Below are 14,218 nucleotides of genomic sequence, written 5' to 3'. Positions count from 1 at the left end.
ATGAAATCTAAAAGTCATCTTACTCAGTTTCTTTGTTGGCAATGTGTCCTATCGGTCAGAGGCTCTGAGTGTCTGCTCAAGGCCTCAGCTGTTATCTTGACTGTAATTTTTTACAAAGACATATCGATTGCTCTGGCTTGGAAGCCATCCATGAGAAACCGGAAGGAGCAACCACCAAGATCAAATTGCAGTGTCACCCACCGCAGTCAGCCACTGCCCATGGGGTCTCTTTACAGGCTAATGTAACTTTGTAAAGAGAGAATTACAGACACTTGCCCAAGAGATATGATTAAAACAAGTAGAAAGAGACAGAATGGAGCCTGAGGAAAGCAGGAGACACATTTAATAAAATGTAGTCCAAAGCCCACTGAAAGTGTCTGGAGAGGAGCAAATGGAAGGTTATGTTTGAGTATGGGAGATTTATGGCTACTCCATAGAAACCCCCTATGGAAGATATTGTATAGCATCAGATTCCTGGTGAGATCTATGGTAGCAAGAGAGAAATGATAACCTAGCTCAAGGCTCTAGGCCAACATCAATGTGAGTTGGTTTTAAATCTCTGCTACTTACTGCCAATATCGTCTCTTAAGTAAAAATCATCTCTCCAAGGTTTCCTTTTTCACATAAAATAAATCTATCTCATGGAGTTATTTGAAGACTTAAATGAGATAATCTCTGTGGACAAGCAAAAAACTCTGACGAATTTAATAAAGGTTAGTTATTACCAAGACCCCTGCTACATGGGCAGTAGTTACTTGCTTACGCTGGCAGCATTAGTTTACGACAAACCACTAAGGCCCAGCATCACGGGGCTGATGCAGTGCTTACATTTGATGCTCTCTCACAAATGCTGCAAACTCAGGATCATTGGCATAGAGTTCCAAAATCCTCATTCTCTCTTGAATTTCCTGGAACAAAGAAAAAAAGGGGGGGGGCTGTGAATTGCATCAGAAAAAACCCAGCTGCCTTTTAAAGGGTATCTAATTATTATAAAAAACATGGGATAAAACCGGACTCTCGGAATGTGGCGGACAATGAGAGCTGACGAGAGGCCAAGGAGAATGGCACAGGAACTTTCAACTGGCGATAGATCGAGAGAGAGACAGAGACCCAAATTGGAGCAATGGTCTGAGCTCTTAAGGTCCAAATGAGGAGCAGAAGGAGGGAGAACATGACCAAGGAAATCAGGACCACGAGGCGTGCACCCACCCACTGTGACAGTGGAACTGATCTATTGGGAGCTCTTCAAGGCCAGCTGGACTGGGACTGAATAAGCATGGGTTGAAACTGGACTCTCTGAACATGGCGGACAATGAAGGCTGATGAGAAGCCAAGGACAATGGCACTAGGTTTCGATCCTAATACATGAACTGGCTTTGTGGGAGCTTAGCCTGTTTTGATGCTCACCTTCCTGGGCCTGGATGGAAGTGGGAGGACCTTGGTCTTCCTGTAGGGCAGGGAATTTGGACTGCTCTTCAGTATCGAGAGGGAGGGGGAATGGACTGGGGGGAGGAGAAGAGGAGTGGGGATGGGGGAGGGGAGTGGGGGGAGGGGGCAATGTGTGGGAGGAGGGGAGGGAAATGGGAAACGGGGAGCAGTTGGAAATTTTAATTAAAAAAGAATAAAAAAATGTAATTAAAAAATTAAAAGAGGGGCTGGAGAGATGGCTCAGCGGTTAAGAGCATTGCCTGCTCTTCCAAAGGTCCTGAGTTCAATTCCCAGCAACCACATGGTGGCTCACAACCATCTGTAAAGAGGTCTGGTGCCCTCTTCTGGCCTGCAGGCATACACGGAGACAGAATATTGTATACATAATAAATAAATAAATAAATAAATAAATAAATAAATATTAAAAAAAAAAGAATTATGAGCTTCTGGGCTACCCAAGAAAGAGTTGAGGAAAGAAACCCCCTTTAGCAAAACAGAAGGTTCCACCTACAGAGTTCTAGATACTCTATGAATGAAGAGTGGCCATGTACCACAGTGGTGAGCACTTGCTTAGCATGCACAAGGCCTTGTGTTTAAGTCCCAGCACCACCGAAAAGAAAGGAAAACTATTTCTGCATAGATCCTATGTAAAATGTTCTAACTCCAGCATCTATTCCTAAGAGAAGAACAAATAAAGCACAGAGAATTTTCTAATTGCAGAAAAATAAGTCACTGGGTAGGAAATAAGGACCAACTCAAAATTTCATACTCTGGGAGACATCATCAGGTAATAACTAACCTAAATATTCTTTATCTTTTTTTTTTTTCAAGACAGGGTTTCTCTGTGGTTTTGGAGCCTGTCCTGGAACTAGCTCTTGTAGACCAGGCTGGTCTCCAACTCCCAGAGATCCGCCTGCCTCTGCCTCCCGAGTGCTGGGATTAAAGGCGTGCGCATCTCTTCAGGCCCGTGCATATGTACACACCCACACATGCTCACATAAACCAGCCCCATGCATATGCACACATGCCCACACACATGCTCACATGGACCAGCCCTATGCATATGCACACATGCCCACACACATGTTCACACAGACCAGCCCCATGCATATGTACACACCCACACATACTCACACAGACCAGCCCCGTGCATATGTCACATGCCCACACATGCTCACATGAACCTGCCCCATGCATATGCACACACACCCACACACATGTTCACACAGACCAGCAATGCAATGATGGAAATGGAAGTCTCCTACCTCTTTGGAAAGGTCACTGCTCTCATACATCTGTCTGATTTCTTCTCTGCTCAGACCCCCAAGCACCTCTTCACTAGCTGAGCTATAGAACGGTCGATGGCTACAGGGCCTCTCATACTGCTCACATCCAGCCAGGTGGCTTTCATATGCAGGGTTGTACTTTATAGCATTCTCCACAGATGACAGGCTGTCGGGCTGGCTGCTGGAGCCACGGGAAGAAACGCATGATTGATTAAAGAGCTCCCCTGGGTGCTCAACTAGGTAAAGGCTATTTTTCTAGCCTGTTTTCTAGGTTTCTGTTAGGGAAAAGGCAGTGGACATAGATGTGGAGTCAGGGGAACTATGAGACATGTCTAGATGAGTCTCAGATGTCTCTACTACACCGTTTCATTCATGAGATTTCCCCCACAGTATCTGACACATATTGGTTGAGAACTACATCTGCCAGTGAATAGTATTTCATTAAATAAACACAGCTCCATCATTTCCAGAGCAACATCTATGAGATAATCATATGTAACCACATAGAAAATTCTCACAAAAATTCAAATACTGGAGGACCGAAAGCCCTGGGCCTCAATCGAATTCAATTCAGTTTGAATTTGCTGAGCAGAGACTATGTGCCATGACCTCTCTAAATGCTGATGAGCCAAAGAATTCATTGGCCTTTGCCCTAAATAAGATCTCAGTCTGTTGAAAATTCAGCTTAAGAGTGATGGACATCTGTCTTGGTGCTCTCAGAAGGGGTGTCCCTTAGCTAGGACAGAGGCAGGAGAGACTGACCTAAGGTAACTCTTGTGGACTCTAGCAGTGCACCAAGACATTCACATGGACCTCCTTGACCTGGCTCATGTTCCCTCACTAGTACAAAGAGACCCACCCATCCCCTGCAAAGGGACTTTCTTCTCTCCCACTGTCACAATAATTACAAACTCTCAAGACTCTCTAGTTCAGTCCTCATCCAGGCTTCTAGAATCTTATTCACAGACTACCTACATGTCTTCAGATGTTTCCTTCAACTTCGCAGCTCTCTGTCTCCTCCCAGCTCTATGTCCAATACTTGGTACATAGTAAGCAATTAGTAAACAGGCATCCAGTCCCATTAGGAAGCTCTTTCCTTATTTACCTGGTGGGCCTCTGCCTTTCTCTCCGGATATTATGAGCCTGAAGTGTCTTCACAATGAAGAAGACGACAGCAGAAACCACAAGGAGAAGGCTAACCACAGAGGCTATGGTGATGCCTATGACAAAGGGCTCAGACACAAACTCCTCACAGTGCTGGCCTCGGTACCACCAGTTCGAACCAACCCGGCATCTGTAAAAATACAGTCACCAAACTCAAGATCTGAATCACTTTGCTCTAAATGACAGCAAACAGAATCTTCAGTGGAACGGGAAAGGTGGATATATAAATTCTGATCGTGTGCATCTTCATTAAAGACTTGAAGGGAGTGCTGGGCTATAGGCCAGTAGTAGCGTGTTTGCCTAGTGCACATAAAACCCTGGGTTCCATTCCCAGCAGACATACAAGTTAAATGAGCCTATGATCAAAGTCAACATACAATGTCGGACATAGACCAGCAGATCCTGAACAAGTGTTTTTAAATGGCTGGTTAAAATAGGAAAGGCTTAAAGAAATATCATATTCAACCTTCTCATTTACAGACGACAAAAGCACACACCCAGGAAGGAAGGTGACTGCCACTCACTTACTATACCTTCTAGAATGCAGTTTTAACAACTCACCTGACCCTGGCCACCCTAAGGAGATTCTCAAAGTTTTAAGTCAACAGACTTGCACTAAAATGTCTTCAATCCCCAAAACAGTAAGGAAATCACTGCTTTGTAAAATAATGTTAATTTTCCTGGCCATCAAGAAACTATAATTGCCATTAGTCTCCTAGTTAAACCTTACACTTTTTTTGTATAAAAGCATTGAATCACCTCCAGCTATTTTCTCTATCTGGAGTGTCTATGCCAATGTTTACATTCACACATTAGCATCTTATTTATCTTCCTCCTGATTATTTCCAGAATTCCCTCCTCTTTCAGCTGTACATCTGTGGTTATGTGTGGCTGAGAAGTCAGTATGTTTGGATTTTTTGTTTGTTTTTGTTTCTTTCCAGGCAGGGGTCAGAAAAGGGTCATTGGTCTATTTGGGTTGTGTGCCTGTGGTTTCCTCAGAGGTTCTGCCTTTACAAATGGATCTCAAGCTTGATGTGGGAGTTCCTTCTGTGTGCTGTGATTACCATTAATGAATAAAGGAACTGCTTTGGACCTATAGCAAGGCAGAACTTAGGTACTCAGGGAAAGCTAGGCTGAATGCTGGGAGGAAGAAGGGCAGAGTTAGAGAGAGATGCCATGGAACCGCCAGAGTCAGACATGGCAAAAGTTTGCCGGTAAGCCACTGCCATGTGGCAGTACACAGATTAATGGAAATGGGTTAAACTAAGATATAAGAGTTAGCCAATTAGAAGTTAGAGCTAATGGGCCAAGCAGTGTTTTAATTAATATAGTTTCTGTGTGGTTATTTCAGGTCTAAGCTGTGTGGTTATTTCTGTGTGGTTATTTCGGGTGGCCAGAAACGAACAAGCGGCCTCCTCCTACACAGACTCAGGGAAGATACATTTGCTGTCACTTTGAAAACCTTACTATCTGTGCTACTTCAGTCTTGAATACTCAGTATGCTAAAAGGAACACAAAGTCATTAAGAGCTGGAAAGATGGCTCGTGACCCGTTAAGAACACTTGGTGCTCTCATGGAGGACCAAGATTTGGTTCCTAGAATCCACATGTCAGTTCACAACCACCTGTAACTCCAGTCCCAGGGGATGTAACACCTTCTGACTTACGTGGGCACCAGATATGTATACAACGCATATATTTGAATGCAGGAAAACACTCATACACATAAAATAAAATAAATCTTCAAAGAATAAATTATTTTGCATGTAGAGTATTGATCTTACATGTAAATCTTTTTTATATATTTATTTATTATGTATACAATATTCTGTCTGTGTGTATGCCTACTGGGCAGAAGAGGGCACCAGATGGTTGTGAGCCACCATGTGGTTGCCGGGAATTGAACTCAGGACCTTTAGGAAGAGCGAGCAATGCTCTTACCCACTGAGCCATCTCTCCAGCCCTACATATAAATCTTACCTAAAGAATGATGATCTCATCACCCCGATTGAAATCAGCCTATAAAGATCTCCAGATAGTCCAAGTACTCTCAGTAGGACACATTCAAAAAAATAAGTTTACAACTTCCTAACAGCGTAAAAGCACCCTCATGAGTATGTGATTCGGGCCTATTGAGTGACCCAGTCTTCACATGAGAATCAGACAGTGTCCATCAAATTGCCAGACATAATAAACATTATTGTGACTACCCCACAATTATTCTGTCAACCTATTTTCTTCAGAAGTATATATAACCTCAAAAGCCAAAATCTCTAATTGCAACATACCTACAAATGGCCCCATGCCCGGGTATAATGTCACACTTTCCATCATTCAAGCAGAAGTCAGGCTGTAGATCACAAAGACTTTGACAGGGCAGTTCATCCACACTCAGGTACCCAGGGTAGCATTTGCATTTTGCTTCTCCACTCCATGGATTTACCAAACACTCGGAAAATTCGTTACAGGCTTGAAATTTGCAAGGGTTGGCATCATCACCTAAAGCATCAAAAGAACCAGAGAACACGAGGAAAATCAAAGTGCAGGAACTAAGGTATATGAAGAAAGTTCTTCCCTTAAACCACCATAGGAAAAATCCCAACCTGCAGCATAATAATACACCATCACCTCTACACACTCTGTTGTGTGCCTGCCCCACGCTGAGCTCATGGGATAAGAAGAGAGTCTAGAAAATATGGTGATATTCTAGGTGGGGATATCCTAGATCAGCATTGGGAGTGGTTGAGATTTGCAGGAACTACTGATAGAAAAGGAAATCATCCCCGTGCCTCCTCAGACCATTCTGAACAATATTTTGTCTTCATTAACTTATTCTTTAACTGACTGGGTAAGAGATGAGGACAAAAAATAATTTGGAAAATAAAACCAGTCAAAAGTGATGTAAGATATTAACTATGGATGGATCTACTATAGTCCCTCCATATTTTCTTCCATAGTGAACAGCAAGGGGTAAACAGTAAATGGGGAAACAACAGCAGAGATATTGAAAATAGAGCTAATAGCTAGAAATGATCATAGACATATATGTGAGAAAGTATGAAGTTTATCTAGAAAGGATTGAAAATTAGTAGTCTCTTGTCTACTTCCCCTATCCAGGCGGATGACTATACGTTTTTCTTTGGGTTCACCTTCTTATTTAGCTTCTCTAGGATCACAAATTATATGCTCAATGTCCTTTATTTATGGCTAGAAACCAATTATGAGTGAGTACATCCCATGTTCCTCTTTTTGGGTCTGGGATACCTCACTCAGGATAGTGTTTTCTACTTCTATCCATTTGCATGCAAAATTCGAGAAGTCATTGTTTTTTACCGCTGAGTAGTACTCTAATATGTAATATATTCCACACTTTCTTCATCCATTCTTCCATTGAAGGGCATCTGGGAACTTGCGGGTGAGGTGGCATGGGGCTAAGGGGAAATGGGGTGAGAAACGTGAGAAGGGGAGGATGGGAGGAGCTTGGGGGAATGGGATGGTTGGGATATAGGAAGGGTGGATACGGGAGCAGCGAAATATATATCCTAACTTAAGGGAGCCATCTTAGGGTTGGCAAGAGACTTGACTCTAGAGGGGCTCGCAGGTGTCCAGGGAGATGTCCCCAGCTGGTACGTTGGGCAACTGAGGAGAGGGAACCTGAAATGACCCTATCCTATACTGATGAATATCTTACATATCACCTTAGAACCTTCATCTGGTGATGGATCGAGATAGAGACAGAGACCCAATTTGGAGCAACGGACTGAGCTCTTAAGGTCCAAATGAGGAGCAGAAGGAGGGAGAACACCAGCAAGGAAGTCAGGACCACGAGGGGTGCACCCACCTACTGTGATAGTGGAACTGATCTATTGGGAGCCCACCAAGGCCAGCTGGACTGGGACTGAATAAGCATGGGTTGAAACTGGACTCCTTGAACATGGCAGACAATGAAGGCTGATGAGAAGCCAAGGACAATGGCACTAGGTTTCGATCCTAATACATGAACTGGCTTTGTGGGAGCTTAGCCTGTTTGGATGCTCACCTTCCTGGACCTAGATAGAAGTGGGAGGACTTTGATCTTCCCGCAGGGCAGGGAATTTGGACTGCTCTTCAGTATCGAGAGGGAGGGGGAATGGAGTGGGGGGAGGGGAAGAGGAGTGGGGGTGGGGGAGGGGAGTGGGGGGAGGGGCAATATGTGGGAGGAGGGGGAGGGAAACGGGAAACGGGGAGGAGGCGGAAATTTTAATTAAAAAAGAATAAATTAAAAAAAATAAATAAAAAATAAAGAAAATTAGTAGTCTCTTCATTTCCAGAAAAATTAATATCTTTTTTTTAATCAGTAAATGTTTTCACTGTTCTGGAACTTACAGACGATATACAGAAAGCCTTATCTAACACACACAGGTAGTTTCTATAAGAGACTACACAGCAGGATCCCACTGTGCATTCCCTGAGCATTTGCCTCATAGCCTAGTAATTATCTAGTGACTTTGTAATCACAAAATAATCTAATTTTGAGCCATAATTAAAAATAGAAACATATATAATAGGTGTTGCATATAGTCTCGCTTTATTAATAAAAGCAAAGATTTTGGAGACACCAAGTGTGAAAAAGTTAGGTAAAATACAAAAGCACTTACCTAAGCCAATGTTGACATAAAGCAAGAATAATAATTTAAATATACATGTAGTGGAGCAAATCTATCTGAAAATTTTAAACTTTGTGACTACTTTATGGGTGTAGGAGGAAGAAGATAATAGAATCTCTTTTCTACAGAGTAGACACTATGAGGGAATGTGCTTATCTATTGTAATCCTTTTTAAAAAGAAGTTGACTAGAAGTTAAATATATAGCTCCGTGGCTGCGCACCAGCCTAACTTGTTTGAGGTCCAGGGTTTGAACTCCAGAACTTTGAAAGTGGAAGGGGAGCACCATCACAATAACAACGAGTCATACTGCTCATATAGAGAGAGCTAGTCAAATCCTCTTGAATGTTTGTTTAGTCCTGAGGCACACCTTATTAACTATATAGGCCGGATAATAGAATGTCCATATAATACATGAGCAACTTAGAGATCACATGGCTTGTTTAGAGACACGCAAATGATAAACGATGAAGTGAAGGCAAACATTCTTGCCTTACAAATTGTAATTAATTGCTTCTTCCACACAGCAAAGACTGTGCAAACAGCCTTAGAGAGCTCATGTAACAAAATATTTGAATAGGGAAGATTAGCTAAATCATTTTCCCATTTGCAATGAATAATGGTCCTTCAAAGATTTCAAAGGAAAGAAGGCTTGCATTTCTCCCCCAGCTTAGAAAAAAAGTAGGTCTCATTTTCAAACAAGTTTGAGAATAAAAAGGGTACAGAAATATGATGCTAGACATTCCACCTGACTCCTACTCAAAAATACCATCCCCTGGTGTGTAGAAGGAAAAAATAAAACAAAACTTCAGGTTCCAGTGGTATTCTCTGCATCAAGTTCTTCCAAACAAAAACAGTGGTTCCTTTTGAGAATATTCTCTTGGGTACTTAGAGTACTGTGCTTACTACAACAGACACACGTCCTCATGGAAATTTCAGCTGGGAAATGGCTGTTAAGCACTGTCCACACAAGATAACACTATAAAAGTGTGCTACATTCTACAGAGAAATGACCATGGTGTTATAGGAAGACTAACTCCAGGGTGGAGTATGGGGATTTCTAGAAGCAACATTTGAACCAAGGCCTAAACTAATCAGGAAATATTTTGGCAAAGAGGGTAGTAATAAGCAAAACCTTTAAGGCCACAGAAAGATCTGGGTGTCTGAGAACCTGAAACACAATCTGACTAGACTATGGTGGGCCAAAGGTTAGATCACTGGGTAACACTAGGAAGAAAGATGGGGTTCAGACTATGTGGCCTTGAACTAGGCAGCCGTTGATACACATAAAGCAGCCATGTAAGATCATCTAAAAGCTGATTTACAGAGTGTTAGGGCTGCTGTCTGGAGAAGAGGCAGGTGGAGGAGCTAGAGAAATAAAAGAAGTGGTCAATTTGAGATATGGTGTTCATTTGGATAGGCTAGTAACCATGACAACAGAGACAAGAGCCTGGTTTGGGGATATTTTATAACTCAGTGTAAGTTTGGTGAACAGCTGAACGTTGCAGTGATGGGAACTACCAAATCAAGAGTGACTTCCCAGATTTTCCTAGGTTTCTGGTTGAGACTGAGAAGCATAGATTAAATGAACAGTAGAAGGTTGCACAAAGTAAAAATTCACTCTTAAAAACTTCCAATTTAGTATAGGTAGAATATGTCAAATGCACTCCAGCAGGGATTGTCCAGCAATTAAATAATACTTCTCAGAGAAGCCTGAGCAGTACAGAGAAACATGGAGTTAAGTAAAGTAAGACCTGGTGATTTGAGACTCAGGGCTGTAATCCCAACTTCTTGGAAGGATGAGACAAGGGGTTGCAAATTTATGGCCTGCTTATCCTGCAGAGGTAATTCAAAGCCAGCCTGGACAACTTTGGTGAGCCTGTCTCAAAACAAAAACAGATGGCTGAGGACATAGCTCAGTGGTGGTTTGTCTAGCATGTGGAAGCCCCAACTTCCACACACAAAAATGCAGAGATACTAGTACAAAACTTAAAAGGAATCAATACAGAAACTTAAAGTGTTTATCTATAGATCATCTATTGAAAGAAGAAAGGACACGTTTAGGGTCATGGCAACACAGAGACAAAGCAAAAGCAGAATAAGTGAAAGAGACCCGGAAAGAGCGTGTAGAAAAAGGCCTGGGAGGTAAACATAAGGGTTGTTTTGTAAACCTTTGTAAGCAACCGTTGTCTCCTCGACATGTGAGAGTCCCTTGAAACACTTATCGCACTAATTTTCAAGATGTGGCACCATGTCCGATGCAGTACTTTTTCCTTCCTGTGAGTATCAGATTTGCTTTGACTCAATGGAAAAGAAAACACACAAGAATCGGTACTGGGTTCTACTAAGATGCCTCAGATGATAGGCACTATGGTTACCTGATTCCACATCCAGGGAGTACTTATCAATATCCAAGTTCATGGTTTGGTAGGCAGTAGTACAAAAATCTTCCAGAATCATATACATGGCATTGTTGACGTCTGGAGGGACAGACTCAGCGAACTTCACTCGGCTGTTCACCACAACGCTGCCATTTCTGAAGTTCAGGATTTCTAAGTTCCGGAACCCTGACAGATTCGACTGAAGATAGGGAACCAACTGGAAATGACAAAGTGATCATGCTTACTGCCAATCCTTAACGTTTAGTTGAATGCACGCCAGAAAGGCAATAAAACATACAAAATCAAACAAAAAGAATGCTCGGGTGAGTTTTTTTTTCTTTTTAGTATGTATTCGACAAAATGTAAAACCTCCTGTCCCTGCAGGAGAAAGTTTCTAATTTTTTTCATCTATATAACTGGATTTAACAGCATACACGTTATATGTACATATGTATCATACGTGACTGTTCCCCATGTCCTATGCATATACAAATAAGACATACACGCAGAAGAGGCCTATTTGGGAAAATAGGTAGACTAGTGGGAGGCTGATGAAAGACAGAGGAAAGGAATGTAAGTTTGAGTATGAGCAAAACATAACGATATGTATGTATAAAATGCCACAATGAAAACCTTTATTTTATACAGCAACTAAAAAAAAAAAAGGAATGGTTTGATTGTATAAATTACGAATATCATGAGATCTTCATGATGCATTTAGAAATTTTATGGAACTCATAAACCATTCTAGATGCTTAGAGTTTATTCCCTCTGTTTCGCTGAAGGGCCCCAACAATGAAGATATGAACATCCACAAAAGATGGGTCTCACAGTGAGTTTACGAGTTCCTTTCAGGCCGGGCGGTGGTGGCACACGCCTTTAATCCCAGCACTCGGAAGGCAGAGGCAGGCGGATCTTTGGGAGTTCAAGGCAAGCCTGGTCTACAAGAGCTAGTTCCGGGACGGGCACCAAAGCTACAGAGAAACCCTGTCTCGAAAAAAAAAAAAAAAAAAAAAAAAAAGAGTTCCTTTCAGTTCAGTCACAGAATCCCTGCCATATAATCTTAAGCATCTAATCTCAAGTCATTCTGATGCCATGTTTCCAGTTCTTGAATTCACCTGCCTTATTGTTTGCCTATCAGTCAAAGCCATGGTGCTGCCTGGTAAGAGGAAATCAATGCCCATGGAAAACCACTTCTCTGGACTCTGACTTAGTGAGCTGAGGACAGAAAGGGATTCACATAACATTCACTAATACTCGTGTTTTACAATCTATGCTTACCAGTTCTAAGAACCTTTGCTCCAGGGCTTTATATTCCAAAGAGTTTTTATTAAACAAGTCTTCTGAAAACATCATGTTTGTCACTCGGAGGCTAAAGAACACCACCAATGTTCCTGCGGTCTGGGTGTGACTCAAGTCACCTCCTTTTGTGGGCTGAGCCACAATAGGCATCTCTGTGTAGCGAACATTTGTAGACATTTCCACATAGCTACCAACCTTGCCATTTTGTTCTGGTGTTAGCTCAGGCTGATAGTAATCTGTGCCTACCCGATCTAGTTCTAATGAAATATCCTGTACACCCATTATTACTTCATCTTCTAGCTGGGTGGAGCTGGCTGTTGGAGGCAATTCAGTAGACTGTGTCATGGAAGCTTTCAACCAGAGCCTGTCAGTGCTCGCTCGGGTACTTGCCAATGTGTCTCCGGACAATTTCCCTGAGGACGAAGTTCGTGTCCAAACCATATCTGATTCTGGCAATATGGTCCACACAGGTTGCATATCTGGCTTCTCCACCGATATTTCACTGTGAAGCCCTTCATGACTGGATGGCTCTGCTTGCACCATATCTTCCTTTGGAAGGGTTTTCACTCCCTCTGTTTGCTCAGTGGAAGCAGAGGTTGTTAGAGCTGCCAGCAAAGAGGATGCTTTGGTAGCTGAGTAAGAATCAGTGTCTGGTGCGTCTGATGTGTGCTTAGAAAAAGACAGAGATGTGGCCTGAGTTGCAGACTCTACCAAGATGGGTAGAGTAAATCCACCAAGGGGTTCTTCCTCCGCAAAGCTGGTGGCTCTATCACTATCTCTGTGCTCTGAAGGTTCAGCAGTTTGTTCTGTGGAATCTACTCTACCATCTATATGTAATTTTTCTAGACCTTCACTTGGCAAGAGTACATACTCATCTTCAGGCCACGACTGTGACAGTGTTTCAGTGGTCTTCTCTGCTGAAGCCTCACTCTGTGGCCAAGTAATCAGATCCACATTTTTCCCAGACCCAGAGCCCAAACCACTTTCAAAAATGAACTCGTTTTCTTTGGAGGTGTCTGGAAACCATGGGCTTGCATCCAGTCGGTCTGCGACTTTGGAAGTCAAGGAGTCCATGCCAGAAGGTGCAGGTGTGACTTTAACAAGGTCTTCTATGACAGAAGAGGTCAGATGTGGTGAAGGTGTCAAGAGAGTCATGCCAGAGTCTTCCATGGGTGGTACTGTTTCTTTTGGCACAGATTTAACTAATGAGCTTGAAGGCACTACATCCATAGAAGCATCTTCTGGTTCTTCAATATTGGCTAATCCTAAAAAAACAGTGTTTTCTGTTAGTTAATCTACAAAATGAAACCCTTGTTCTCCAATAAAACTAGGTACCTATTTTCTCCAGTTACCAGGGACAATTCTGACCTTTAATATCTATACTGCGAGAAGACGCAATCAAAAATTCATAGTGCAGGATAAGAATTCATGAACATAACCCACTTCTCTGAGTTGAAGATTTGATTACTGAAACAATCCTCAAGCACTTGACTTAATATTTACACTACAGGAAGATATGATCATAAATTCATAGTGTGGGAAAAGCATTCACAAATACAATCCACTTCTCTGGGGTGAAGATTTAATTATTGAAATAAGCATCAAGCACTTGCATTTTTGTCCAATGGAAATAAATAATTAACCATATTGAAAAACACAGATAGAACCCACTGGAAATTTATGGGAAATTTTTTCTGAATGTTATATTTCTCTTTTTCTTCTATGCTTATTGTCTTTATTCTTTATATTTCCCTCGTGTTCAAAATTCTAGACCCATTATTTATATCTTTATTCATTTTCTCTTTCATACATACAGTCTATCCCACAACATTCAGAGCAATTGTTCTCAACCTTCTTAATACTGTGACTCTTTAATATAGTTACTGATGTTGATTGCCCCCAACCATAAAATTATTTTCATTGCTACTTCATAACTGCAATTTTGCTACTATTATGAACTATAATGTAAATATCTGTGCTTTTTAATAGTCTTAGGTGACCTCTGGGAAAGGAT

The 14,218-nt window shown here is 41.9% G+C and overlaps 1 protein-coding gene across 1 annotated transcript in view; it reads right to left on the bottom strand.

Annotated features, from left to right (window-relative positions):
- Positions 1–824: 824 nt before the first annotated feature.
- The window catches only part of Impg2 (interphotoreceptor matrix proteoglycan 2), a 61,958-nt gene continuing 48,564 nt past the window's right edge, over positions 825–14,218 (bottom strand). Inside the window, exons 14-19 of the mRNA XM_057765723.1 lie at positions 12,184–13,469; positions 10,900–11,119; positions 6,166–6,376; positions 3,820–4,008; positions 2,694–2,895; positions 825–908 (exon numbers count right to left, since the gene is read on the bottom strand). Of these exons, the coding sequence (XP_057621706.1) occupies positions 825–908; positions 2,694–2,895; positions 3,820–4,008; positions 6,166–6,376; positions 10,900–11,119; positions 12,184–13,469 (2,192 nt within the window). The remainder of the gene's footprint in view (positions 909–2,693; positions 2,896–3,819; positions 4,009–6,165; positions 6,377–10,899; positions 11,120–12,183; positions 13,470–14,218) is intronic.

This window comes from Chionomys nivalis, chromosome 3 (genome assembly GCF_950005125.1).
Source record: "Chionomys nivalis chromosome 3, mChiNiv1.1, whole genome shotgun sequence".
In the NCBI taxonomy this organism is placed as follows: Eukaryota; Metazoa; Chordata; class Mammalia; order Rodentia; family Cricetidae; genus Chionomys; species Chionomys nivalis.
This window is presented reverse-complemented; position numbering and strand designations above follow the sequence as displayed.